General features: G+C 39.8%; 1 protein-coding gene across 2 annotated transcripts; it reads left to right on the top strand.

Annotated features, from left to right (window-relative positions):
- Positions 1 to 9365: 9365 nt before the first annotated feature.
- Positions 9366 to 24759, top strand: LOC117827125 (nucleolar protein 9). Of its 2 annotated transcripts, none has more exons than XM_034703618.1 (12): positions 9366 to 9453; positions 11109 to 11407; positions 12752 to 12988; positions 13091 to 13297; positions 13764 to 13871; positions 18778 to 18919; positions 19011 to 19203; positions 19290 to 19430; positions 19618 to 19737; positions 19877 to 20089; positions 24328 to 24433; positions 24534 to 24759. In XM_034703618.1, exons 2-12 carry the CDS (start codon positions 11188 to 11190, stop codon positions 24686 to 24688), a joined length of 1842 nt encoding a protein of 613 aa, XP_034559509.1. In that variant the 5' UTR covers positions 9366 to 9453; positions 11109 to 11187; the 3' UTR covers positions 24689 to 24759. The 2 variants fall into 2 exon arrangements, with proteins under 2 accessions (XP_034559509.1, XP_034559508.1); XM_034703617.1 differs by lacking the exon at positions 9366 to 9453 and adding an exon at positions 9461 to 9519.
- The last annotated feature ends 2900 nt before the right edge of the window (positions 24760 to 27659 follow it).

Raw genomic sequence — 27659 nt, 5'->3', positions numbered from 1 at the left:
ACCAGAGATTCTTGGCCCAGTGAAAATGCATCAGATGCGCTCTTCCAACCCAACACTACCACCATAGTTTCACTTTTTAAGAACCCGTCAGAAATGTGACCTTAGGAATGTCCAAATTTTTCCTTCCTCATGTGGCTCCCCTGTGAGGTGAAATGATTTATAGCACATTGGCTGCAAAACTACTACGAGCCACATGCACAGCCACTCAAAAAGCTAATTTCCTACAGCAGAAATAAACATGTTTACAGCCTTTGGTCTGTATAGCTCATTTCTCTTTTTGCATACAATGGAGTGAATTTCTTTAATAACTCAATAGTTTTGAAGATATTGAGATTATGGATTGTACTGACACGGGGGCACAGCAGACTTGACTAACTGGTGGGAAATATGAAGCTGATAGCAAGGAGGCTAAAGGCCTACCTCAACCATAGACTGTATAAAATATGGACGTAGTATCCATGATGTCCCCCATCTGTTTCTGAAATGCTGTTTTGAGGCAAGTCGGCGGCGGCAGCCATATTGCTGCTGTCGAGCGATTGCGAGGTAAAGAGACGGGCTTTGAGCCTCCTAGCTAACAGCTACAGTGTTCCCGCCTGTCAGTCAAGTCAGCTGTGCCTCTCATTGGAAGACTCGTAATCTAAATATCTTCGAAATTGCCGCATTAGAAAAAAATTCACCCCCTGTAAAATGTTTGTTTCCTCTTGATACTGGTTCACAGAACAATGTGTGGTGTGCATTCAAACACACAGGATCCAGGGAAAGGTTTCAAAGGTTGATTTGCAAAAGAAAGGATCAGCTCAATGCTGACAAAGGAGTGGATTTGGATGTGGATGATTTTTGCTATTACAAACAAAGGGGGGAAAAAAAGGAGATATTTAATATCTAAATAAACAATGTCACATAATGATACTAATAAAGATAATTCGGAAATAAGGTGTCCCTTACATCAGTAATGCATCCACTCCAGTTAATTCACCGAAACCACATGGCACAAACATTCATACAAAGGGGTCACTGGCACATGCCAGGTTTGGAGGGAAAAGGGGGAAACAAAGGCTTGGGTGCAGGCTTTTATAGCATGGCTTGGTTGATCAGGTGTGGCCTGGTGAGTTGACATGCAGGTGGAGTGGAGACATGGGATTTAACAACCCCCATACAGTGTGTGCTGATCGAGAAATGAGCTATCCAGGCTACACTCATCTTTTGTACTGGGATGTAAACATGTTTATTTCTGCTGTAAAGATCGGCTTTTTTGAATTGGTGTGAAATGGACTTCAATTATTAGCACTTCTGCATTGGACTCATATTTTTGTATACCGGAGGTTGCTGCTTGGGCCTGCCTCAACTCTGCCTCTTAGCCTCTTGCTAGCTCGACTGAAAGCTTAGTTGAGTCAGCATTTTCAAAACGGTGATGAGCATTGATTGGCTTCAGTATTACTCTTAAAAAAACCAATGGGTTGAGGTCATTAAGACATGTCTTGTACTGTCTATGATTAGATTTGCCAGAGGTGCTTGTTAAGCCTGATTCTCTAATTATTGAAAAGAGCTAAGTTAGTTGTTTTGTTCTACCTCCAGTCTTTCAGCAGAGCTAAGCTAGTGGGCATAGAGAATAATTACTTGTATTTTTTTTATCTTACTCTGGCCAAAAATAAATTAATATTAACAACATCAAAGTCCTTGAGAATTGGATTTGCAGTCTATGGTCTGATTAACTTTGTTTGCTACAAAGGTTGGTGATTGAGGTCAAAGAGTGTTCATTATTGTTTGAAATACTGCACAAACGTAACCTCTCACCCTTTGTTCTGCACAGAAAATATTTCCATTTTCACATGGAGCCAAAACAGTGACAGAAAGAAAAATAACACTCAACATTTTGTGCGGTGAAGAATTTATACCAACTTAATTATGTCTAAACAATTGTTCATACCTATATCAACAGCTGTGTCTCTGCATCGTGTGATTCATTACACTCTTCAGCATATGACATCAGCAGGCGTGTGTGTGTGTTTAACAATGGTGTGATGAAATGTGTCTGTGTATGACTACGTGCCTGCTAAAGCCTTAATCAATTGCATTTGCAGTGTTCATTCACAGTTTGCTGTGCTGAGTCTGATTCATGCGCTGCAGTTGCTCTGGAGATGAACACAAACAGACAGGAGCTCTGCTGCTGAACAAATGATTTATCTGTTGCTCTGCCTCAATGTTTAAACCCCGTGATCTGGCTTCGCAAAGAAATCCTGAGAATGTAAGAGTCAGTTGCTCCTCAGGGTATTAATGCAGGCGATGTGTTTTCCAAACACATAATACATTCTGTTCGGACTGGTATTGAATAATTTACCAAGAGAAGAGCAGAGTTTTGGATAGATGATTCAAAGAGTTCATTCTAAGCTTATTTTAGGGTCAAATGTTCAATCTAAGATTTAGGTTTTATGTTGAAATCACCCACCCATAGCTGAAAAACCATTGATGTTATTCTCTTTAAGCCCACGCTTTCAAATATAAAGGCAAGGCGTCTTTCTTTAAATTGTAAAGTAATACCTCCACTGAACCTTTATCACTGAAACTGAATTTTGAATTTCTATCATGCTTCATTCTCTCATATAGAGGAGCAGAGTTAGCCTTCAGGAATAAATAGAGATGCAGAATATGGTTTCATGCATCAATAACGACAACCTATAGTAACCTACCCCTGATGGTAGGTTCCATTAATGTTCCCAATGTTTATTTTCACATGTTGGGTTTTGTAGCTGGGTTGCTCAGTTGTATACTGCCTCAGGTTTGGATTCAACTATGGCTACTAGCCCCAAGACTGGAAACAAAGTATTGCAAGATTTTCCATGCCCTGATGGATCACAACTGCTCTCGTTCAAAGACAATAACTGAAGCCCTTAATTTTTCTTGTTAAAGCTCCTGTTAGGAGTTTTTATCTTGTTATGAAACAGACTGAAAATAACAGTGATGCCTCTTAATGACTTACAAACATAAACGAGACCATCAGCAACAAGATTGGCAATTTCTGTGATGTCATATTTGAAGTCTAAAAGTGTTGGGAGGGTAAAAGCCAGGTCAGATGTGGCCACTGACATGATATGGTTTTATCCGTCAAAAACGACAACCTATAGTAACCTAGCCCTGATGGTAGGTTCCAATAATGTTCCCAATATTTATTTTCACATGTTGGATTTTGTAGCTGGGTTGCTCAGTTGAATGATTGTACTTTTCTGAGTACTTTTTAAAACCAGTACTTTAACTTGTACTCAAGTATGTTGATGCACCAGAACATCCCGGCACCGGAGCAGCTGCCGGAGCATCTTCTTCCCTCAGGCCGTATCCCTCATGAACAATCAGACTGTAAAAGACTAAAGACTCCTGTGATATATCACATACATGTACAATAATTGATTTCAGGTGCAATACCTCATAACAATGTGCAATATTGTAATTTATCCCATAACATATTTAATCATTATATTCATCTACTACATGTGCACTCTGGTTTAGGCTAATCTAACGTATTTCATGTCTTTAAAAGTACTTCTATACCTTTCTTTATACAGATAGTATTTTTATTTTTATTTAGAACTTTTGGATTTGTGTTTAGGTTTATATATTTATTGCCCTTACTGTCTTGTTGTTAAGTACCAGTGTTCCATCACCACGTCAAATTCCTTGTGTGCGAGCTCACTTGGCAATAAAGCTTACTTGAATCTTGAATCTTGAAGTATTTTCTGTGGAAAGTATTGTACTTAGCTCATTTTACATATGATCAGTTAAAGAGGGAAAAAAATGAACTTAAGCGCATAAGCTGTCCATCAGCTGCTTGACTGAAAAAACTCCAATCTTACCAAGTGACATTGTCTCATTTGAGTACACACGTAGAGACTTGACTTGAGTGTACAGGGGTCATCTACAAAGCGCAATACTGACAAAAGATGCTGCAAAATATTCAATGGAATAGGTGACTGGATATGTACACTTCACACATAAATGCTATAAGGGGTGGCTCAGTTTTAGAGTTGGTCATCTCTTAACTGGAAGCTGGGGGTTCTACCCATGTGCTGTCCACATGCTGAAGTGTCCTTGGGCAAGACACTTAACCTCAAACTCCTCCCAGGGGCTGTGTTTGGGGTGTGTGAATGGGATTGGAAGGTTTTTTCCATATGGTGAAATTCCTCTTATTTTACCTTGGAAAAAACTGTTTCATCAAGTCCTGTAAATCCAGTGATTTCGTCATTAACTGTGTGAGCTTTGGGTTGTCACTACTGCTTCTTATTTCTTGAAAACCTTTTACTCCAATATACATACACTTTTCCAGTAACAATGTGGATTTTTGGGGGGGACAAACTTGTTTAAGAAATACAAAATGAATGAATACATGATAATGCCAATAATAAAACAGTGTGTTTTTCAGGTTGTGCGTCTGGAACAAAGGAAGAACCCAATCAGCAGGCTAATGTATGGTATGTTTGTGCCAACAGGGTTACTTTAAACTGGTCTAATGTTTCCTCTTAGTTCCACATTTTAGGATGTTAACATCTGCTTTTTGTTGTAAATACAAAGTACTGAAAGCTTGTGTTAAAGTAGGAATAGCTACTGAACAAATTAATTTTATATTGATGACTATATGAGATGAATTGTTGAGGCGACAAACACAGATTAAATAGTGATGTTGAGAGGGAAGAGAGTATCTCAACCAAGCTTTGGTTGAGTTCTACTTAAGACCTACTATTTCTGCAATAAAATGTATTATTATTATTATTATTATTATTATTATTATTATTATTATTATTATTATTATTATTATGTCCTTCTATCCCACTTTCTCGTCCCTCACAGTTGTAGCACATGGCTGTTCACAATGAGTCTGGTTCTGCTTTAGGTTTCTGCCTGTTAAAAAGATTTACCTGATAAACCATGATTAAGCCAGGCTTATCATCATGGCCATGACTTATCAGTCATGTTTAATTGATAGGTCTGTAATGTCCATCTAAATAATACATCAAAGAGTACAGTCTTGACCTGAAGATCTTGGATGATTTTTTGTATGACTTTTTCAGGAGTCTTAGCCCGGACCAAACTGGTGGACCAACCAAGCAACAGATAGACACTGCAATGATGCGGTAAGCTCGGCTTAACAAATAGACAATAATAAAAAAAAAAGTCTTTCCTTATTCTAATATTAATCAACACGCCTCATTAGTGGATAGTGAAAAAAAAAACAGTTTCAAAAGTGTTGAACTTTCAGCCTTTAATTCATTTCCTACATGATTGCTCAGTTATCCCGAGGGAAGTATTGCACATGCTGTGTTTCCATCCTGATCAGAAATGACAACGTCACATTTCACTTTATCTCTGATTCACTTCAGCACATACCCAAACATGGACGGTTGCCAGGGTTCGTTACTAAGAAGTATAATGTCATCATTATTGCCACATAAAGCATAGTGGTGCCATTATTTGGTGAGTCACATAAAGTTTTCAATCTTAAACTAAAATGCACAGAGCAGTCACATGCTATCATTTAGTAGCACATGAAAGTCACTTTAAAATGTTTTTCTTGGCTTTTACTTTTTCAAACTCACAAAGATGCTTCAGTAAAAAAGCTCATGAAATAAAATAATAGCTGGTTTGACATTTTAAAGAAGGTATGTATCTCAGACCTCAACAATAAAAAAAACATCAGGAAGTGAAAACTCATGAGGGAACACAGCCCAGCTATTATGAGATAGTGGAAGAAAAACAACAACATTATACACAAACAAAGCCAAAAGGAGATTCCGATTGGAATGAAGGTATTTTGACTTGGTTGATATGGACCAAACTCTTTTTATACTCACTGAAATATTATGTAATATACAGTAACTGGTTGCCATGGAAGGATATATGTTAAAAGAGTATTTTTGTTCATGTTTTATAAGCTTGTGTGATGAAATCCTGTCAAAATGAAGTAATTTGTAATTAAAAAGGCTCATTAAAACCATGTGCTGAGCTTTAAAGCATGACTACACCTTATTGCATAGTTTTCCTGTTTTTTTTTTGAAGCCAGAAGCTTCCAAAGTTTTTTCTCTCTTTGTGCTTGGGGGAAGTCTTTCATGTCAAACGCTCAAATAAAATCCTGAGTCACTGAAGCTGAAGTCTGTGGAAGATCCTTTTTTGAGTCACATGCCTGGGCTCCAGTCCACACCTCTGATCATTACCACCCACAGAGAGGATTTTGTTGAGTGTGTTGTTTAAACATTCGACCAAGAGAGCTACCACACTGCCCTCTGCTGGGTAAAACCAAATCCCCTGTGCACTAAATGAACATGAACACACTGTAAGGCACAACTGTGAACAGATTTTGACATGTGTAAACATAACAGGAGCATACAACCAAAATCAAAGACACCGACAAAAATCTGTCATGTGTTATTAAGTGATTGTATGATTTATTATTGGCACTTCTAAACACATTTTAATAAGCCCTTTCAAAATTCCTGGTTAGAGATTTGATTACATTTGTAAACACAAGGCAGTTTTCAGTGGGAAATATTAAATCCTCAATATTTTAAATAAAAATATAAGAGTTGAACAGCTGCTGTGATGCTAAAAGTAGCACAAATAAGCAGTGTTCATGTACTCATGATGTGATTGAACGTGTAATCAATGCGTTTCATTGCAATTGTAATATTGTGTCCAGTGGTGGACAAAGTACACAGCTTCATTACTTAAGTCAAAGTATAGATCCTTCTGGTCAAACATTACTCCAATACAAGTGAAAGTTGTTCCGTCAAATTATTTATTGCATTAAAGTACTTAAGTACTTGCTTTTAAAAATACTTAAGTTTTCAAAGTACTTTCTAAAATATCTCAAAACTTATTTTCACAAAGCACGAGTGCAGTCCAGAATGCATGGGTGTACATTCTGCTTCATTATGTTTATCTAGAAAACATTATTTCATATAAAAAAAAAGTATACCATGAAATATAAACTAAGTTACTAAAAGCACAGACGTTTAAAATGTTCATCTGGAATAAAACTAGTGTGTTAGCTACAGACCCCAACATGCTATCTCAGGTTACATGGTGATGTTTTGTAGGCTGTGATGATGTTTGTGTGGTTAACAGATTGGAGATTTACAACAATATGAATCATTGTTTATTTCAAAAACCTCAAATGTGGGTTTAAAACATTACTGTGGTGCTCAGTACAGAATCATCATATTTCTCGACCATAGCAATCATTACTATGACTAAATGAACGGACTGATCTGAAAAACGTTTGATCTGTGTTTACTCTACACTCAACTGAGGTATGGCTACACTATTGAGATTTTTATTATTATTGTTTTGAGAAAAAAAGTCAGAATTCTGAGATTAAAGACTTTTTTCTCATAATAATAATGATGATAATAATAATAATAATAATAATAGTAATAATAATAATAATAATAATAATAATAATAATAATAATAATAATAATAATAACAATAATATTGGACATCATTTTTTCCCCAGACGATTAAAATTTGAATTTTGAGAAAAAAGTCAAAATTCTGACTTTTCTCATAATAATAATAAAAAAAGAGATTTTTTTTTCAGTGGCCCTAATCCTCTTCCGTAAATAACAGCATTAAAACTATAAAGTATTTATAACTGAACAATAATAATACAATTTAAAAATGATTGAATTAAAGATAAATTAATGTCCGTGATTTGGTAAAAACCATAGGTAAAGGTAAAAACGTACGCAAAAAAAAAAAAAGACTTTAGAAGTTTGTGCTTCCGTAAAAAAGGAGAGGCACCCTACTGCAGGCAAGATGGCGCCGCCACAACATCCACACCGGAAGTCCATACCGGAAGTCCATACCGGAAGTGATTCTTTAACCCCCTCTCTACCCAATGCCGGATGCTTCGAACTGGAAGTTTCTTCTTCGTGTAGCGTATTGATTGCATTAGTCTGTCGCTGCTAAATCAATTAGCAGAAAGCTAATTGTGATAGAGAGAGTGAGTGAGAGAGATCCCGCTGTGTATGAAGAACAGAATAATGTAGAGTGTTAGTGTGTGTGGGGGGAGGGGATGAGAAGGAAAAGACTGTAAGTAAGAGGGAAAATACACTCAAGCTGTACACAGAGATCTATATTCACCACAAAAACAACAGAGGCTCCCCAGAAATGTGTACTGTACATCTATCATCAGTGGCTGACAGTGGTGCCTCAAGTTGAAATATTTTAGTCCTAATATTTTATGTTGATTTGGAGTTTGTAATAGCAAAAGTGCATTGTTCTTTTTCAAGTACAACATTATCAATACAAAAGGGTTAAGACATCATACATATAACATTAAAAGAACATAAAATAAAGTATAATTCTACATTTCAAGTAGGGGTTGGATGGAAAGAAACAGTAGCTATGTATACATTTGCAGTTTTTCTAGTCATTCTAATTGAAGGTTCCAACTTCAATGTTTTCATGGACGCCAAATAAAGTGATCTTGTTAAGACATTGGTGTACATGCATCAAGCATTCAATCTGAATAAAACTGTTTGACAAGCTCAGAGTGTTTACACCCATCTAATGTCTCAAAATAGAAGGAGAAACCATTCCCTCCGTTTGTTCTTGTGGTTAATGAACACCCCTGTCACTGTATCATTGTAACGTGTTACAAATTATGTTAAAAAAGAAACAGTCACCACACACCTCTACATTTTCCTCCTCCACTCGCCCCTGCACCATAGATAACATTCTGCTCTTCTCTCGTGACTGTGGATCTACTCTGGATCTGTATTTCATTCATTCATTAATCTATACATGTGATCACATAGGCAGACAGCATGCAAGGTAATTTGGAACAAACACTACAGCAAACTGTACTGAGGTACAGTCAGGCTAACACAACATAAAATAGCATATGACCCAGACAAAACAAGAGAGGCATATGCAGATGTCATCACGGCAGCATCATAATCAGCTTTAAGTATTTCAACACACACTCGGAACAAAAGGCTGTGCATGGCTGAGACGTTAACACTATAACTTAGTGATTCGTGCAGGCTTCTAAGTAACTTCTCAAAACAGTAAATTCTCAACAGCCTATACACTTTTGGAGTCAATCAACTAGTCAATAATACTGATACGATTAAAATGTAAGTGCAAAAAAGTTCATAGAATTACGCGTAAACCTACGTGTTTTTGAAGGCTTTTATTTTGCGTTCACGTTCCTGTTTTTCAAGGCTTTTATTTTTGTAACTTTCGGTATTGACTTCCGGTGTGGGTGTTATTGCAACGTTTTTAGCTTTGTAACTTCCGGTATGGACTTCCGGTATGGACTTCCGGTGTGGATGTTGTGGCGGCGCCATCTTGCCTGCAGTAGGGTACTCTTGTAAAAAAGACCTTTCAAAGGTCTGTAGTCTCCTCCCTTCTACGTCATCACCACGCGTCTACAACACACCGCTCTGCTTTACACGTCTCACACGTGAGTTGAACTACATTTTATTGACATCCGTTATTCCTGTTTCTATCTATCTGTATTTCACATGGAGTAAGGAAAACATTCAGTTCATGAGTTCTGCCTTCATTTGTTTAAAGTGCTGTTTTGAATGCAGGAAGTTAGCATGTACACGTCCTGCTCATATATCGAAACCAAATGTCGTTTCCAAATCATATCACTGAATCTGGTTACTGTGCACAGTCAATCATGTTAAACTTGTGATACATGCCTTTGAATTGTTGGTGATAATTAGTAACCTGAGGTTATTTCGGCGTTCATATTTGTCACACAACGTTGAATACTTTTTGTTTACATACATTTTGCCCTGAGTCCCCTCAGTCCACGACCCCACATGACTGCGAGGGATCCACAGATTCAACATACAAGTCTTATATATTAACTTACTACTGATGATTTCAGATTGAGTTATTAACCAGTTTGTCCAAGTTATTTGTCACAACAAATACAGACTGTCTGACTGATGATTGTGTATCTCTTAAAGTACTCAGCATTATTTTTTTTATTTTTTTTTATTATATTATTTATTACTTTATTTGACAGGGGCCATGCAAAACAAAAACTGTCAAGCCAGAATTAGCTATAAGCTAATTTTCATCTGTGGTCCCTAGGCAGGAAGATGTAAACGAATGTACAATACAAATGATAAAAAAAACATACTGGCATTTAAAACTATACATAGGCTACTCAACACTGTCCATCACTAATTACAACACACTTAAAATGACATTATTGTCTCTAGTTTGATGCATTCAGATGATCACATGATTGTTTTTCCTTGAGCCATAATTTCAGTTTACTTTTAAAAAACTGAGGCTTGTGCAGTCTCTAATGTGGGTAGGAATTGAGTTCCATTTTCCTACTGCTCTGACTGAAAATGATGCAGACTGTCCAAATGCATTAGATTATTAATTAGTTTAATTTATGTTAAAGTATTTTAATGAATCGTGCATTTGAATTAGTTTTAACACTTTTCAACAGTGTGAAAGCATGAAAAATAATACAGATAATTCTAAAATTAATGATAATTGAAACAATATTTTTTGTGTTCCTCAAATAGTAAAACTGCAATAAATCTTACTTTGTGTTTGTAGTGCTAAAGATGTTTTAAATTAGTTTTTTTGTAAAAACAAAACAAAGAAAATTGTGAAAGAAGGTGGAATTAAAGGTATGACTTAATTTGTGCTCACTCACAGACCATTTAATAATGGTCTGAATGTTTACAATGTTCACAAGTGTTTTTATAATATTCATTAATTTAGGTCTTTAGCCAAGATACGTTAAAATAAATAGTAGTAATTATACTGTAGTTGTAGATAATAATAATAGTAATTAATGAATAAAGCACTAACTCAAAATAAGCAACTAAATAATACTATCAAAATGTTGGAAGCCTGTATCAGCATTGGTTTTCTCAGTCTGTGCATCCCTGGTTAAACCAGTTATATTACATATAATTTAAAATAAACAACTAGCAACTACTCAGATTTTTGAGTTTTACTATCTTGTACTTTGCAAAATGCTTTGACAAGATAAACATCCTAATAAACCAGGAAGACATTAACCTGACCATCACTTCTTACAGATAACCTCATGTTTTCCCCTCATCTTCTCACCTTCAGCTCAAGATCAACCTGTGCATCCTCTCTAACAAGACCAACACATTGTACCTGTAACCCGCTGACAATAAGATCGGGCGCTATGTTGGCAGAAGACAGGAAGCCACAGAAAGGAGGAGGAAAGAAGAGGAGGCACCCCGGTGATGATGGAGAAGGTGGAGAGAGGAAGAAGTGGGGAGGTGAAGAAGGAGAAAAGGGTCCAGGAGATGGTGGCCGCAAGCGTCTGGACGCCTTGAGTGTGGGATATTTCCGCCGAGTCGGGGAAAGACTCAGTGAAGGCTTTGAAGATAATGAGGAGAGAGGTGAGACAGATTATACAGCTCTGCAGATCTGAGCGAGCAGAGGACTGGGTTTTGATTAGAATTTTGAAATATGCTGCAGAAAAATACAGTACACCAATACACCTTCATATTTCTCTTTTTAAAGTTATGTTTTTGGGGTATTTTTGCCTTTATTGGATAGGAAAGATGGAGAGAGACAGGAAATGTGGGGAGGAGAGTGAGGGAAGACATGCAGCAAATGGTTGAGGCTGGGAGTCGAACCTGAAACCACTGCAACTAGGACTATAGCCTCTGTATATGGGGCACCCCCACCTTCATATTTCTGAATTGATTTCTTTGGATTAATAGACAAAAAATAATAATAAACTTTATGTAAGTAGCGTCTCTCAGAGTTTAAAAAAATGATTTAATATAAAAGCACACTGTTCATAACAACAACAAACAAATAACAATATTTAAGTCATACAAAGGACCTTTCCATAACTGAACAGTGCATGTAAGTTATCTATATGTAATGAGCTACATATTATGTGAGGGATAACATACAGTGAACAACAGGTGGTTATGCACACTGGGATCCTGACAATCCTGCTTTGTATTGATCTGCACTCGCCAGATCTGCAGCTGGTAGAAGAGGAAACCCTTCTCTCTGATAGAGACTGTCAGGGCCAAGTAGCTCCTGAGGCTGATCTCACATCCATGCGCGGTAACAAGACTAGCCTGAGACTAACACTTACGATTTTGCCACATTGTCAACAGGCATAGGGGAAATGAACGAGAACTATTTCCACTGATAGATTCCATATAACATGTGTAATCAAGTTACCCCTAGGGCTGCTCTTTCTATTGAGAATTAACTATCATTGTAATGGGGTTTTGACCAATCAGAATCAAGTATTCACAAAGCTGTGTTATAAAATAATAAAATATATTATATAAACATATATACAGAAAGAAAAAGTATTGAAAAGTACTCAATGTAATTATAGACAACACACAAAACATACCAGTCTATTACACAACTTCACTGTGCATTGATCAAACAATAGTGTTGTGCCTTATGCTCATTTGGTTATCACGTCTTGGTTCAGGCTGCTGTGTGTCTCTAAGACAAAGCTTGTCATCAAATATCTCACCATACTTCTGATTGTCCTCAATGATTTTAAAATAGATGAGTTTGATTCACATCTCATTTTCGACCTTGTTTCCTTCAGGCATAGTTTCATGACCACTGCTTGTATTTAGAAATTTTAAATATCTCCTAAATTTGTCACATAGACAACCATTATAGAAATTATATATGACACTATACAATGAGTATCTATCTCTCTCTCACTGTGTTGTCTCTCTCTTTGTCCTCTGTAGAGATGTTTGTGGAAAACGTCCTCACTGAAGTCAAAGGTAAAGCGACCCTGGTGGCGATGGACCGCACAGGAAGCATCACTCTGCAGCGACTGCTCCCATTCTCCAGTCTCGACCAGGTGGGAGAGGTGCTGGCTGAACTGGGTGGAGAATCGGGGTCGGAGTTGAAGGCGGTGGCTTGCAACCAGTGTGGGGGTCATGTGGTGGAGAGTGCAGTCAGACAGATATCCAGGTGGTCAGGTGAGATTAAATGTTTTATTGGTCAGTCATAAGTAGATGAATTGGAAGTTTAAACCAACATGGGCAGCATCATGAGTCCCCTCTGTGTCCATTTATTTCTAGAGTCATCACAGAAGGAATCGTCTTCTACCACAGAAGAAGAGGAGGATGAGTGTGGAGTGTTGGAGGCTCAGGTGTTGTCTTTCAGCCAGGTGGTGAGAGAAAACAGCGCAGAGTTCATCAAACACATTCATGGCTCACATGTGGTCCGCACACTTCTACACGTGCTGGCAGGCTGCATCGGACCGCCACGCACTGAATCTCGACCAGGTACACACACACGTACACAAAGTCATTGTGGCATTGTGAGCACTTCTGTCATACTCATTCTAACCAAAAGCATCTTAACATAACAGCCTCTGCAATCAGTGTATGAGTGTGTTTTGAATGGGACAATGTGACATGTAAAAAGCCTTTTAGTGGTCCAAAGACTAGAAAAGCACTACTTAATGCAGTCCATTTGCCAGTTCTTGTTTCATTCTGTCTGTAAAGTCAGTTTGGAGTTAGTTACGGCCCTGACATAGAATATAATTTCTGTGGCATCCTTGGTACTTGAGATTCAGCACATCTACGGCCTCAATAACTATGTGTCACAGCCGCTGCTGCAGCTGCTGACTGTGCTGGTGAGCAGCCAATAATTAACATCCTTTTGTTTTCAGAACAGCAGTGTGCACCTGTCTCTTTGTCCCCCCTCACTCAGTATCTCTGTCTCACGTCTCCTCTTGCACTCCTCCAGGCTCAAAAGAACGAAACGTTGCTCCTCAGCTGACAGACTTTGAGATTCCCACGTCGTTTTGGTACGAGCTGAAGAGCCTCACAGAGACCCTGATGGAAAACATAAACTGTGAGTCATATTCACTCACACCAGAACACATGTAACACATATGATGCTGATACTCATGATCTTTATTACAATGGGGAAAACTCAACTCTTACAAAGCAAATGTGTCATTTTGATCTACTTCTCTGTATCCACAAAAATAACTGTATCAGTATTTTGGGTATTCAGGACATTTACTACTTTTAAAAATCAGATTTGGAATGAAATGCTTGTTAGTGTGTAGGAAAAGTGAGATGAAGGGACTAAAGCCTGCTTTATATTCTTGATGGGATCGACGCAGTTGCCCACGCATAGACTGTAAATAAAAATGGACAGCGTTGCTCCGCCTCTTCCCGTTGTACGGTTCTGAAGCCAAAATATCCCTCTCCTGGGCGCCGCCATTGTGCAGCCAGAGCCTGTGAAGCCACTGTAACAAGCTCCGCCCTACAGCGAGCATCACAAGACGCTGTGTGTCTTTGGAAGTTTCCCTCTACGGCAACTGTGAATCAAAGGAAACCAGGAAGTAACTAACGAAAAAGAAACTTTTCAGGAAAAAGAGGCCTTGAACACAAAACAGTCAAATACTAACTACATATCACCACAGCATACAGATGTGAGAAACATTCATACGACGTGTATTTATTTTTTAAAGTTTGACTGCGGGGAGGCAGATTTTTTTTACCTATACTGCAGCCAGCCACCAGGGGGCAGACACACTGCTGAAAGCCTCACCACCAGCCAACAGAACTTCTCCCTTGAGCCCACGTTGTAGGTCTGCGTAGCCCTGTACCCCGTACCTATCCTCTGATTGGTCCGCTCTACGGCCTTGTCTTCCTGCATTTACAACACTTCCAGAATCGCCATCCATCGGCTGTGTATTTAGTCTCCTCCGACATCTCCTCTCTTTTCTTCCCTGTAATCAATGCTGTATAATAAACAGCAACATGTATCCGCTTTAAATTAACATGGGGCAGGGCGCTGGTGGCCTAGTGGTCTAAGCGCCCCACATACAGAGTCTACAGTCCTCTTTGCAGAGGTCGCCAGTTCAACTCCCGGCCGCAAACATTTGCTGCATGTCGTCCCCCACTCTGTACTCCCCGCGTTTCCTGTCTCTCTTCAGCTGTCCTATCAAAAAAATAAAGGCAAAAACCCCCAAAAAATATTTTAAAAATTAAAATTAAAAATTAATATGGGGTGCTGGCGGCCTAGCGGTCTAAGGGCCCCACATACAGAGGCTATAGTCCTCGTCGTAGAGGTTGCTGGTTCGATTCTCGGCCGCGACCATTAGCTGCATGTCTTCCCCCGCTCTCTACACCCCACGTTTCCTGTCTCTCTTCAGCTGTCCTATCATAAAGTCAATAATTCCCAAAAACATAACTTTAAAAAAAATAATGAACATAATACATTTGTCATCGCTCTGAAAAGGGAAGCAGAACCTAGCGGGGCCTGAAACAGGCGACCAAACTATCAGAGGGACCCCGCTGCCCTCAAGCATTTAAGCAGAGTGTTTCTGCAAGACACGGACACGTCGACGCACAAGTATGTAGTGCTCACGTCCGCGCTGGCCACTGCTGCGTAGATTCAAGAAGAATTCACAGCAGTATGAACCAGGCTTAAACGTTAACATAAAAGCACATTATGATATAGGTTGATGCTTTTTTCTCCACATTCTGGGTCTACTTTAAATGTAAACCCACAGCCAGATTTTCAATGTCCCTGCTACCTTTCCCACACCTTCACCCTCATTCTGCCTCATGCTCTCAGACACACACAGGCCATGTACCTGAACAGAGCCACACTGCTACTTTACAGGCTGGTCATATGGTCAGCATGGAGTCACACAAATGACAGCAGATTGATCACAGGGGAATGTCAGGACAGTCAAGGCCATGTACAGGTAAATGTCGATATGTCTCTTCCCGTCTTGAGTTCAGAGTGTTTTTAGTCCTCCTTTTGTTACACTCTTTCTGTTCAGGGGCCTGCTGTCATGTCAGAAAATGTGTTTAAAGGTAACGTTTCAAATCATCTGGCAGACATCCAGAAATCCACCGCCACAGTCTGCCGTGCCGTCTCTCTCTTCCACCTCGCTGACGGCTCTGACATTTCTCCCGGAAATCAGAAAAACATTTAAGCATGCTAAACGCAAGTGAGGACTTCTAGAAGAGTCAGAGAGGAAGTGCTCAAGGGGAGATTGTTTGAATAAAATGCGGTCTGGATTGTGGTTATTATTTATATGATAAATCCAGCCTTATAGTTTTTTTTTTATATGAAAATGAATGAAACGGTCAATAAATAACCTTGGGGCAAGTGCATATGCAGCAGAGAAAGCTAAGTGGCTTTTAAGAGAACTCTCCTGCACAGGGACAAAAGCAAACCTGGTTTTAAGTCCACAGTTTGTACAAACACAGCAGACACAGAGAGCTGAAGTCACAAAAGAGTTGATAAAGTGTGGATTTTGTGTCACAAATTGTGCAAGTCTTGCCAGGTTACGCTGTGTCAGGTTCTAATTTACAAAAATGAATGTGCTAATGCCATTTCTGTGAAAACGGGGCAATTAGATTTTGCATCCTTTGGCAATTTGTAGTTGTTGAAGAGATCCGTCAGTGTCAACACTCTCTGCTGTGAGGCTTTTACTCATATTTGAACTGAGTGTAATTATCCTCTAGATAGATTATTATCTGTGAAAGTATTTACCTGCAACTCTTTTAGGTCACAGGTAAAAATGTGTATACTTTGGTCATAGCTTGATATTTTTTGCAATGATTGTTCTGTTTTCTGGATGTCTTTTTGAGTTGATTTGACCACATATAAAATGAGGGTGTATTCCTGCTTTGATAAGGGGGCACCCCACCCCCTGATAAGGACAACCCCCCCTCCCTAAAAATCTAGTTAACAGACAATTCAGTTTTAAGAAATGCCAAAACATGTTGCGTTATCTCGTGTTGCATTCACTGCGGTCGGTAATTCACAGATGTATCCAATGAGGCATAACTTTTCTTTGAATTAAATCCTTCAAACAGGGGTGGCAAGGCTGTGTTCTATGCCACCCCTGTAGATCCGCCCCTGACTGCTTCCATGATCCAAGAGTGGGACATCTTCAAAATATACTGTTACCTCAAACCCACTGAAGACACTTCTGTTTTCACGCTTGATTGTGACTTAGATTTGTCTTACAATGAGGTTAATTTGAATACGAAGAAGTCTCAATTAGGTTTATTTAAGAAGAACTGGAGCATCAGCACGCAGACTTTGTTTTGGCAGCACAGTCAGGGATATTTCTCACCCTTTGCAAGCGCCTTTTAGAATTAGTTGGTTTCTTTTTATCTTGTTTGCACAGATTTAGTGGTGGGAAAGCTGCACAATCCTTCAGTAAATTTGCCTCTGTGTGTCCGGATAACTGGGGAGGAAGAAGTTGATGAAAGTCTATGCAGCTCTTCAAATTTGTCTGCGAAATGATGGAGGCTGGCAGAGCAGAAGCAGCAGCAATTAAATATGACAAGAAACAGTTTTCAAGCATCATGAAGTCAATTCTGTTCAATAAGCAGGCTAAATGCTCTGTTGGTTTGGGAGGAAATAAAGGCTGCGGGGAAATCTTCACTACAAATGTTTGCTGCTTCTGCTTATTCATAATCAGCAGCAACAATATCCATCAGAAATAAATCATCTGTCTCTTTATCTATTCAGACAGCTTAAGTATCTGCTTATTATGCAGGATCAGCTCAAGTGGTGTCATGTCCCAGGGTTAGTCTGAAGGTCCAGTGTGTTATATCAGGAGACTTGATGTTGAATCATCACGGTGATATTTTTCATGTGGTAATAAAGCTGGGCGATATTGACAAAGATGTTATCACAATAACATTTTTCATATCAGTCATTATCGATAATTTTCACGATAAATATCAAATCATTCATCATTTAAAAGCAGATTTTTTTCTCCTGAGTGAAAGTTGAAGAAACAAGACAGTTTGTAAGCTTGTATTTGTGATTTAGTCATCTAGTAAATAACCAAAATATCTTAACTAATGAAGTTTAGTGGCCTTTCTTGTTTTCTTCAGTGTCACTGTCGCTCCTTTCAGTTGTGTTTACATTTCCCCCCAAACGTCTTCAAGCCTGCCTACATCTAACCCTGGGACATGATTCTCTGGGTGCTTCTGAAAGCTCTAAACTGCAGTCTCCTCGCTCCTCGCTCCTCTGCCGAACCGGAAGTAGTTACTGACGCGCCATTTTAACTTGCGTCCCAAAGCTCTTAACGCTGCTGGAGGAGAGAGGAGCGAGGAGCGAGGAGACTGATCCGAGGAGGGATAATCGAGGAAACACGAGAGCAGACTTTGCGGAAGTCTTTTCTCTGACAGACACGCCCCCTTATCGAATATCACTCACTGATTGGGCTCTGCAGCAGCTCGGACTTATCCGAAACTTAACATCAGCTGAGTTTAATAACAGAGAAAAGACGGACATTAAAACAGTCTCTAAGGGTGCCCTGAAACAGATCATAAACATACGTTGGATTCTAAACAGTCTGTATGTGATGAGATGAGATTAAAAGTGATTAAAAGTACAGAACATAATGTAAAAGCAAACTATCTATGACTCAGCTTTTTCGCAGTCTGCCCTGAACACTGGCACTAAAATTCAGTGTAAAATAACCAATTTTGTGTCTGATGATCTAATTTTGCCAAGTTTAAGAGTGACGCCATTTCAAAATCAGTTCAAAGCTCCCCACAGTGCCTTTAATGTGGTCCTGAAAGGTTTATTGTTCTGGAAGAAAGACACTTCAAACGGTTAGTGAGACATGGAGGAAACACACATTGTCTTTTTAATGAGAAACACTGAAAGAAAAACTAACTTTTATTTCGCCACAGGGCATCTTCAGAAAGCCTGAAAGTTGAAGTAACATTTTCTCTCTCCCATTGTGTCTCTCTCCTTCCAGTGAGTGTGACAGATGCTGCTGCCAGTGCAGTTTTTCAGACCATGTTGACCGTTTGTCACAGAAAACGTCCCAAACTCTGCAAACAGCTCCTCAAAGGCATCATGCAGTACCTGACAAGTCGCAGTGCCGCTCCAGGAGTCAGGTCAGAGAGGACACAGCTTTTTTTTTTCATCTAGTCACATTCTCCATAAAAAATAAAATTACCAGCTACATTTTTTTTGCTTCTCTTGTAGTCCGCTTCTGGTCTTTCTCAAAGATCACGCCTCCAGCCGCCTCATTGAGACCATCATTCAGCTTTCCCACAAGTCCCTTCTTCGTGACATCTACAAAAACCACCTGAAGGGTCAGATGGTGGACTTGGCTCTCCATCCGATTGCCAACTTCCCCATACAGAGGCTGACTGCGGCTTCTGCGAAATACCAAATGGTTTGTAATGCCTGTGTGTCGCACTGTGCAGGATCCCAGTCAGGTTTTCATCCACGACTTCACTCCGCTTTCCTCTTCCTTCACAGTTCCTAAAGTTGTTTGACGAGCTGATCCAAGGAGTGGAGGCCATCTTGGCTTCAGGTCACATGGGTGTGATCGTCCAGCTGGCAGAGAGCTGTGCAGAGAGCGGAGAGAAACAGGAAGACTTGATGCAGAGCCTCCTCCGTGTAAGCATTAAAGAGGATTTATCATTGACTGTACACAAGGGTCGTAAATCACCACCAGAACAATACCCTGGTTTCTGTTTATCCGCCTTTGTTTATGGCCGGAGTCAGAAGTGTGTAACACTACAGTAAAGCTGCTTAACATTTGATACGTGGTTAATTGAAACCCTGCTGATATGTTTCCTCCCAGGCGTTTCACTGTGCTGAGCCAGGCTCTCGACACGTCAGCTGCCTCCCTCTCTTCATGTCCCTGCTCACCTATGAGGTGTACTACCACTCTGACGCAGCAGAGGGCAGCACACAGACAGAGGTAAACACCTGCGAAGAGTCCAATTCAATCATTTGAGGCTGGATTTTAATCATAGTCTTAACATTTGAGTTCATCACAGTTAATTCAGTTGTTTCAGCTGCAGTCAGGTACCATACTGATCTTTTTTTATGGTTTCCAGGTCCCACTCTCCTCCATCTGTTACCACGGCTCCCGCCTCGTCCAGGCACTGTCCAAGTTCAAAGAGCGCTCGCACCTCCTCAGCAGCCTGCGCACTCTGACCCCAGCTGACCTCCTGACCTTGGCCTCAGACCCGTCAGGCAGCCATGTGCTGCAGGCCCTCATCACCACATCAAGCGACAAGGGGAGAGGGAAGATCCTCAAGAGACTGGAGGTAAGAGCACCGGGGCTTTGTAAGGGGTTTTTATCAGAGGTGTGACTCATTTGGGGATTTGGGTGAATTTCTAAACAGAAGAGTTGACCAAAGTTAATCTAGGATACCTGTTTGAATATGTTTTTAAAAAAGGGCGATGATACACTATTGAGGGAGATTAGGAGAATTCGTAACTACCCATAGAATCAACGCAGACCGCAAGCCCCCTGATTGGTCCGCTCGGCGGCATTGTGTTTCCCGCATTAACAGCACCTCAGGGATCCCTGCTCATCGGCCGCACATCTCTTCCTCGCTATTCTCTCCTGTAATCATGTCTGCATGATAAACAGCAACGTGTATCATCTGTAGATTAACATAACACGCTCTGAATCGCTGTGGAAAAGTAAACAGAGATCATAGCGGGGCCAGAAGCAGGCGACCGACTGCCTTCAAGCGCTTCGGGGGAGAACTGCTGCGTGCCAGGGACACATTGACGCACAAGTATGTGATGCTCATGTCTGCGTGGGTCTATGCAGAAGTATAAATCAGCCTTAGGTAAAGTCTAATCATTAGTGCTTTTCTGTAAGCATTTCAGATTCAGAAATAAACAGCAGCACCGGTCTGAGGTCCTTTTCCCCTTAACCTTTCTATTTATGTTTCCTTCTCACTCTACCAAACCTATATCTCTTTCCTTTCAAAGCTCATACCTTGATGAAGTGTGTGGTTACTTTGTGTCTGTTGTCTTCATTTTGGTCAATGTGTTTTTCATGTAAGCTTCTCCTGCGCTGTTTTCTCACTTCTCATATCTTCTCTCTGCTGGTGAATGGTCAACCTTTGCCATGAGATGAAATCAAAAACAGTTCACTAAATGGGCCGTAACTCCTCCCTGGTACTGATTTGGACATTTGTGATCAGGTTGTTCCAGGTGTCACCTGGTTGACCTCAGTGCTCGAGCTGGATCATAGACATGGAGAAGATTATCCAAGTAGGATGGTTCCATCTTATTCAAACCATAGAAAACTTGATCAGGACTTGCAGCAGCTCACAGAGACTTGAGACTTGAACATGGACTTACAAAAGTGACCTGTGCTCATCTCTGATGGTAGATGGATGCTCAGTGTCTGTGACTATGAAACTTTTTTGTCCGTAATGATGACTGTCAGAGTAACACACATCATTCAACATCTCTATGCCAGGCTCTCAGTTAAAGAGGTCACATCTCTTAACAAACTCCACCATAAAGATTTAAATACTCTGTTTATTTCCCCATCCCTGGTCTGCCCCCCTCCTGGCTCTTTAGCCTTTAACATGACAGCTTTTTATTAAAAGTTGATCCTAAGAGTTTATCCTGCATCATTTGTTCACCAAATAAACAAATTTAAAGTGATCCTCAACAAATAACCCTCCTTTTATTGTTGTGTTTTACAAACTGCAGCAACCAGCTCTGTCAGGGAGTAATTCTTGTTATTCCTCCGTGCCGGCGACAGGCGTGGCTTAAGGCAGAATGTTTTCGGGTCGTCTGTCTGTCTGTCCCACTTTGGTGAACACAATATCTCAGGAAGACCTGCAGGGGATATCTTCATGTTTGGCACAAACGTCCGCTTGGACTCGGGCATGCACTGATTCGATTTAGTTTGTTAAAGGTCAAAAAACATTTGTGGCCTGAACTCAAGAATTCATGAGCTAAAAATGGCACGATTTCACAGAATCAGATAATGGGATTAGAAATGATGAAGTGAAAGTCCACTTCACTGCAGAGTCATTCTAATCTATCAGAACACTTTTTGGCTTTTATTACAACATCTCAGGAAGGCCTGGAGGAAGGTCTTTAATGTTTGGCACAAATGTGTGCCTGGACTTTAAACGGGAACTGATGTGATTGTGATGGTCGAAGGTCAAACTCCCTGTCCCCTTATGAACTTGTTTTATCTCAGGAATTTTGTTGCGTCTGTTTTATTTATTTTATTTTATTACCATTATCATGCATCTCTTCACTCCTCACCTTACATACCTGTTTGTTCGGCTGTATTTCTGGGGTTCTGCTTTCTTTCACATGCTCAGCAGAGAAGAACAGAGAGACATCTCTGGTTGTATGTTGCCTTTTTAGATAATAGTGAAGTGACTGGACCTTTAAATGTGCTTGTTTTGAGTGTTATATTCTTCCTAATACTTTTCATACTCACAGTTCTGATGGTTTGTGAATCACTTCTATGTAAGGGATAATGTATGATTAACAGGTAGTTATGGCAAATAGAATCTCCACAGGGGGAGACAAGACCCCGACGTGAAGCAGAGGGGTCTTGAAACGGTTTTACCTCACCTGACAGTCTGTGGTGTCAACAAGCAGAAGCAAAATATGCCAGAACTCTTTTCTGTGGATTGATTTGACATGCCATGTGATCAGTTTGCCTCTGGTGTTGCTCATGTTAGTGAAAGTTAATAACCATCGTCAAGGGGTTTTAACCAATCAGAATCAAGCATCTTACACAGCCGGAAGATCAGTAAGAATGGCGGGTAATAAGTTAAGATAACGGTGGTAGGTTTTTGAACTGTCTGTTTTTTTCAACTTCAATTTATTATCCATGTTTTAAGCAGACTTTAACAATCAATCAATCTTTATATATAGCGCCAAATCACAGCTAACGTTATCTGAAGACTCTTTTAGAAACAGAGCAGGTCTAGACCGTACTCTATGTTATATTATTGACAAAGATCCAACATCAAGACAGGATAAGATCCAGTCCCATTTTACAGGACTCAGTCTGGTCTCATCTTACCACCATGAGCAGAGCACTTTGCAGCATTTAGCAAGTTACAGTGGCAAGGACAAACTTCCTTTAACAGGCAGAAACCTTGACCAAGCTGGGGTTGGAAAGAGGGATAGAAGGAGATGAAGACAGAGAGAGATGATAGTGGTGAGACGGATAGTAGTAGTTGTAGTAGTAGCAGCTGTTGCCACTGGAGTCCGGCACGTCCACAGCAGCAGGACGTCGACAGCAGCGACTCAACAAACAATAAAACTCACATGAATTCTAAAAAGTGTTTTTTGGTACCTTAGACCAAACCCACAGATGGTTGACCAAGATGTTTAATTACACTTCATAAACAGTGGTGGAAAAAAGTTTTCGCACACCCAAAATATTGAATTGAGAATCACTCTCAGGTCTTCAAGTGCAATTTATTTTAGTACAGTCCACGCCAGGTTTATTTATTTTTTTGTTCAGTTTTGAACCAGTCTCTGTTATTTGTTGACTTTGATACCGACTATGTTGAGAACTGACTTATTGAAACTGTCAAGAATTTAGCTTTGTTAGTTTTTCTTGTAAACAATCAACAACAAAAAATATTTGTACTTGATTCTGTTTTTCTAGTGCTTGAAACAAAAAAATGTTTTTCCCACAAATACTTCATGACAGTATTTGAGATTGTGTATGATTCTAAGAGTGTCCGGAAACTTTTTTCCACCACTGTATAAGATTAAAGTTTATGTGGTTGGCTTCTGCTTCAGTCATCATCAATACATATCCTACTCTGACTTTGTACAAGGATTATTATTCGCTTGATTCAAGTTACAAACATAAGGAAGGCTTCTCCCATATGCAAAAGCCTCTTGTGACAGAAATACAAAGCTCCTTCTCACCAAACTGGACACCATAAGCAAACATTTACATTTATCTGATTGACCAAACAGTCAACAAAGCCATAATCCAGTTATATTAACCTCTCTCAGTCCTCAAAAGTGCAAAGCAGTGATCATAAATACAGAGATAAACTCCAGAAGGTTGATGTAGGGAAACACAAGGAAGGCAAATAAGTCAAGTATAACAAAAATGTCTTGAGTATATAAAAAGAAAAAAAAATAGCTGTACGTAGAATGTAAGAAAACATGGTTATATTGTGCATGGTGAAGAGATGGAGAATCTTATTTCAAATTTCCACATTTTTTCTATCAAAAGACACATCATCATTACCATCTGTATCAGGTTTGTATCCATTTATGAAGTGCTACTTTGATAATTGGAATTTTACAATCTGTAACTCTTGGGCACAAAGTTCCTGACCTCAGGTGTCAACGTTTAAAGTATCAGATAGAAAAAGTCACTTCAGTGTGATTCTTCTTCTTATTCAAGTTTTCACTGTTAGCTTAAAGAGGCTCATTATTTAGAACAAGGAGACATCAACAGTCCCAGTCTCTCTTTTTCATGAGTTTATCTTAATTAATGAGGATATCCCAACATGACTCATCTCCTTCTCCTCAGGGTCAGTATGTTCAGATGGCGTGCTCACGGTTGGGGAGTCGGGTGCTGGAGGCCATATGGAACAGCGCTACAGTCAGTCACAGGCAGAGCATCGCACAGGAGCTAGGTAATTCAAATCCCCCCACAACTTTTCATCACCCTGACTGGAAGAGGGGCTGCTCAGCATATTTCATGAGTTCCTTTCTTGTCCCTTTGTCCCCGTGCAGTGCAGAACGAGAACCAGCTGAGGTCGGATCAGTTTGCTCGACACGTGTGGGCCAAATTCGCCCTCACACACTTCATTCACAGAAAAGCCCACTGGCAGGAAATCCAGACCGGGGAGTCTAAGAAGAGGAAGCTGTTCAGTGACATTCTGGAGTAGAAAATACATATTTATAAGTTTTTTTGCAAAGTAATCAGACTTAAAATAAAGCAGAACGTTTTTCCTGTTAATTGCAGTTGTCTGTTCATTTTTGGACTCCTGGATTTGATGTAAGGAGCTAAATGACCACCAGGGGGTGCTAGTGTAACATTTATTCGTTGAGTTCCGTTTGCTCAGTGGTGCAGCTGATCAAATGAGTAGAAACACACGAGCTCACGTCCCATCAGAGTCACTTAGAGAATTACATCAACACTCAAGACCAAAACTACATCTTCTTTCCGCAGAGTCTGTCTCTTGTATGTACGTAATGCTAAATGATATCAATAACAGCAAAGATATTGATGTATACACTGTGTTTACACATTCATGTAAGTTAAATACGTGAAGTAGTTTGATTGCACTTGGGAATCAACGCTAACATGCTCCCTTCGAATGTCGTGTCATGATTTCTGGAGCACGAACACATTTCCGGCTGTTTTGTGCCTCAGCAGAGAGCTTCTTTTGTTGCCAGCTTGTTGAGGACACATCAGCTTAGTCACACAGGGGAACTTTGATTGCATATTGATTTGAAGGAGGAAGCCTCTTATCTTGATAGATGCATCTCTGTAGAGAAGAGGCAGGGGCCACAAGAAGCCACGAAGCAAGACGGCACGTGTCACCATTGAATGAGACTGCAGCAAAGGCCAACTTACAGCTTCTGGAATACACTGTTGAATGCACAAAGTTACTGACAGCTGCATTATGGAGGAAGAGGAGTATCTTAAATGAAAACTTCCATTGTTGAAATTCTTAAATCTAAAAGCAAACTGAGAGGGTTGCAGAAAAAAGGGAACAGGAGTCTAAGTCAAATCAACATGTACAGTTTTGAAACTCCAGCTTGTCCTCATAAATATTTCGATCACTAATGTTCTTCCACATATAAAACATACAAAGGAATAAAGTCATCATATAAACAATTGAAAGAAGGGTGTTTCAGCAGAGTGAGGTGGTTACATGATGCAGGTTCTGCATTACACTGGATTACATCATTTAACTGTCTCTGGACAGTGATACGTCTGCTCACAACAAAGGCTAGGCAGACTACAGCGCCTTTTGAAACCACATCTATCATTGAGGAATACTTAAAGGATTACTTTACATAAATTAGGAGAAGAGATAATACTTTTCCTGGCTAGTGTTGAACATCTCTGAAGCGAGGCTTAAAACACCCCAAAACTTTTGAGCTCGATGGGATTAGATCACAGCAGGAGAAAAAAAGGAAGTTTAAAAACTCGACATCAAAGTGTCCTTAAAGCCTTCCCTGAGTATAACCCACGGATGATTGACAATAGACCGAGATATGTAGTAACACTTTATGATGAGGGCTTGGATCACATCTTTGATTAATGGTCGTAATTATTCAGGATGATTAAATGCTTGAATCATTTGAGGCTGTGAGATTAATTTCTGTTATTCATTATTTCCAAATGAGTTACCATGGCTTTAAATGATAATTTAATGATCAATGAATCATCAATGAATTAGATTAAAGTCCCTGAATGTTGTAGATAAATGTTTATACCAAATTGAGAAAGTTTAATAATAGGGGAGAACGGGGTTGGTTGTCACACTTTTTACCGTTTTGAAGATTGCTCATCTTTAAAACATCTTTCAATAGTCATCCCTACATTAAATTGAAGCTTATGTTGTTGGCTTGAAATAGGTACCCCTCTCATTTTCCAACTCATTGTAACAAAGAGGCAATTAACTATCAAAGACACTCTGACACATTGTGACAACCAACCCAATCACGGGGTTGGTTGTCACACACTATGGGGTTGGTTGTCACACACTATGGGGATGGTTGTCACACACTATGGGGTTGGTTGTCACACACTATGGGGTTGGTTGTCACACACTATGGGGATGGTTGTCACACACTATGGGGTTGGTTGTCACACACTATGGGGTTGGTTGTCACTGGTATTTTAATGGGAAAAATCTTTTGAAAAAGGCAAGAAGGCAGAACTAAATTTGAAAGTTTAATTGTACTGACAAGTGATAGGCCTACATAACTTAATGCATTTTAACATAAAATGATCAAGGAACATGAACAGGAAACACATCTTTAGGCCAGCCTATATAACAACATAAAGAACAAAACAAACAGTCCGTACAATAATGGCCTACTCAACTAGACTACATGCAGTCACTGTCTGAGTTACAGTTATGGCAAATGTAGGGTCTGCGCACTCCAACTCATTTCACAATGCATGATTTTACCAACATAGGGGTTGGTTGTTACATGTGATGACCAACCCCAAAGAGAATGTGACCACCAACCCCAACTGGACTTTTTTGCTAGCATCAAGGCTAACAAACCATCTAGAAGTAGTTAGCTAGCTAATACAAATCTAAACTATAGCTTTCCCCTCACACTTTGTAAGGGTAACACTTGTTTTGTTATAAACCCATCATTTAAAAGCCTAGAAGAAAAATACTGAGGAGCTGAATATTTACAATTTGACATGAAAAACACAAAAAGTCCTCTCACCTCAAGTTCAGCTGTCTTACTCCAGAGAAGACTATGTAGGTGAGCTCTGATCCTAATTCTGGAAATTTCCATACCCCAATTTGAGAGACAGCGCCCTCTGGTAGCGAGATATAACAAGTGTGCCAACCAACCCCGTTCTCCCCTACCCCTTTTCAACCAACCCGAACCTGGTTCTAGTTCCGGGCTGATGCTTGCACTGGTTCAACTTGCGAACCAACTCGGCACCAGTTTGTTTTCCCACAACGTCACTTCTACGTGACCGCTTTTCCCAGCAGCGCTAGGCCTGGTCGATCCCTCCAGCTTGATTTGGATCTCCTACAAGGACCGAACCGTCGGCAGCTTGTTTCTTCGACCAACCACTGCTTAGCCTTGGAATCCATTAGCTTCTTTTTTGTGAAAATGGACACTCATTTGGTTTGTCTTTTTGGTCACAGCCTC

The sequence above is a fragment of the Notolabrus celidotus genome, chromosome 15 (assembly GCF_009762535.1).
Source record: "Notolabrus celidotus isolate fNotCel1 chromosome 15, fNotCel1.pri, whole genome shotgun sequence".
Classification (NCBI taxonomy): domain Eukaryota; kingdom Metazoa; phylum Chordata; class Actinopteri; order Labriformes; family Labridae; genus Notolabrus; species Notolabrus celidotus.
This window is presented reverse-complemented; position numbering and strand designations above follow the sequence as displayed.

What these genes read in the sequence shown, in the direction of transcription:
- LOC117827125 (XM_034703617.1), top strand. An exon ending in ACAGATATCCAGGTGGTCAG is followed by an intron (nt 12,989 to 13,090) that starts GTGAGATTAAAT and finishes ATTTATTTCTAG; the next exon opens with AGTCATCACAGAAGGAATCG. An exon ending in AGTGCCGCTCCAGGAGTCAG is followed by an intron (nt 18,920 to 19,010) that starts GTCAGAGAGGAC and finishes CTTCTCTTGTAG; the next exon opens with TCCGCTTCTGGTCTTTCTCA.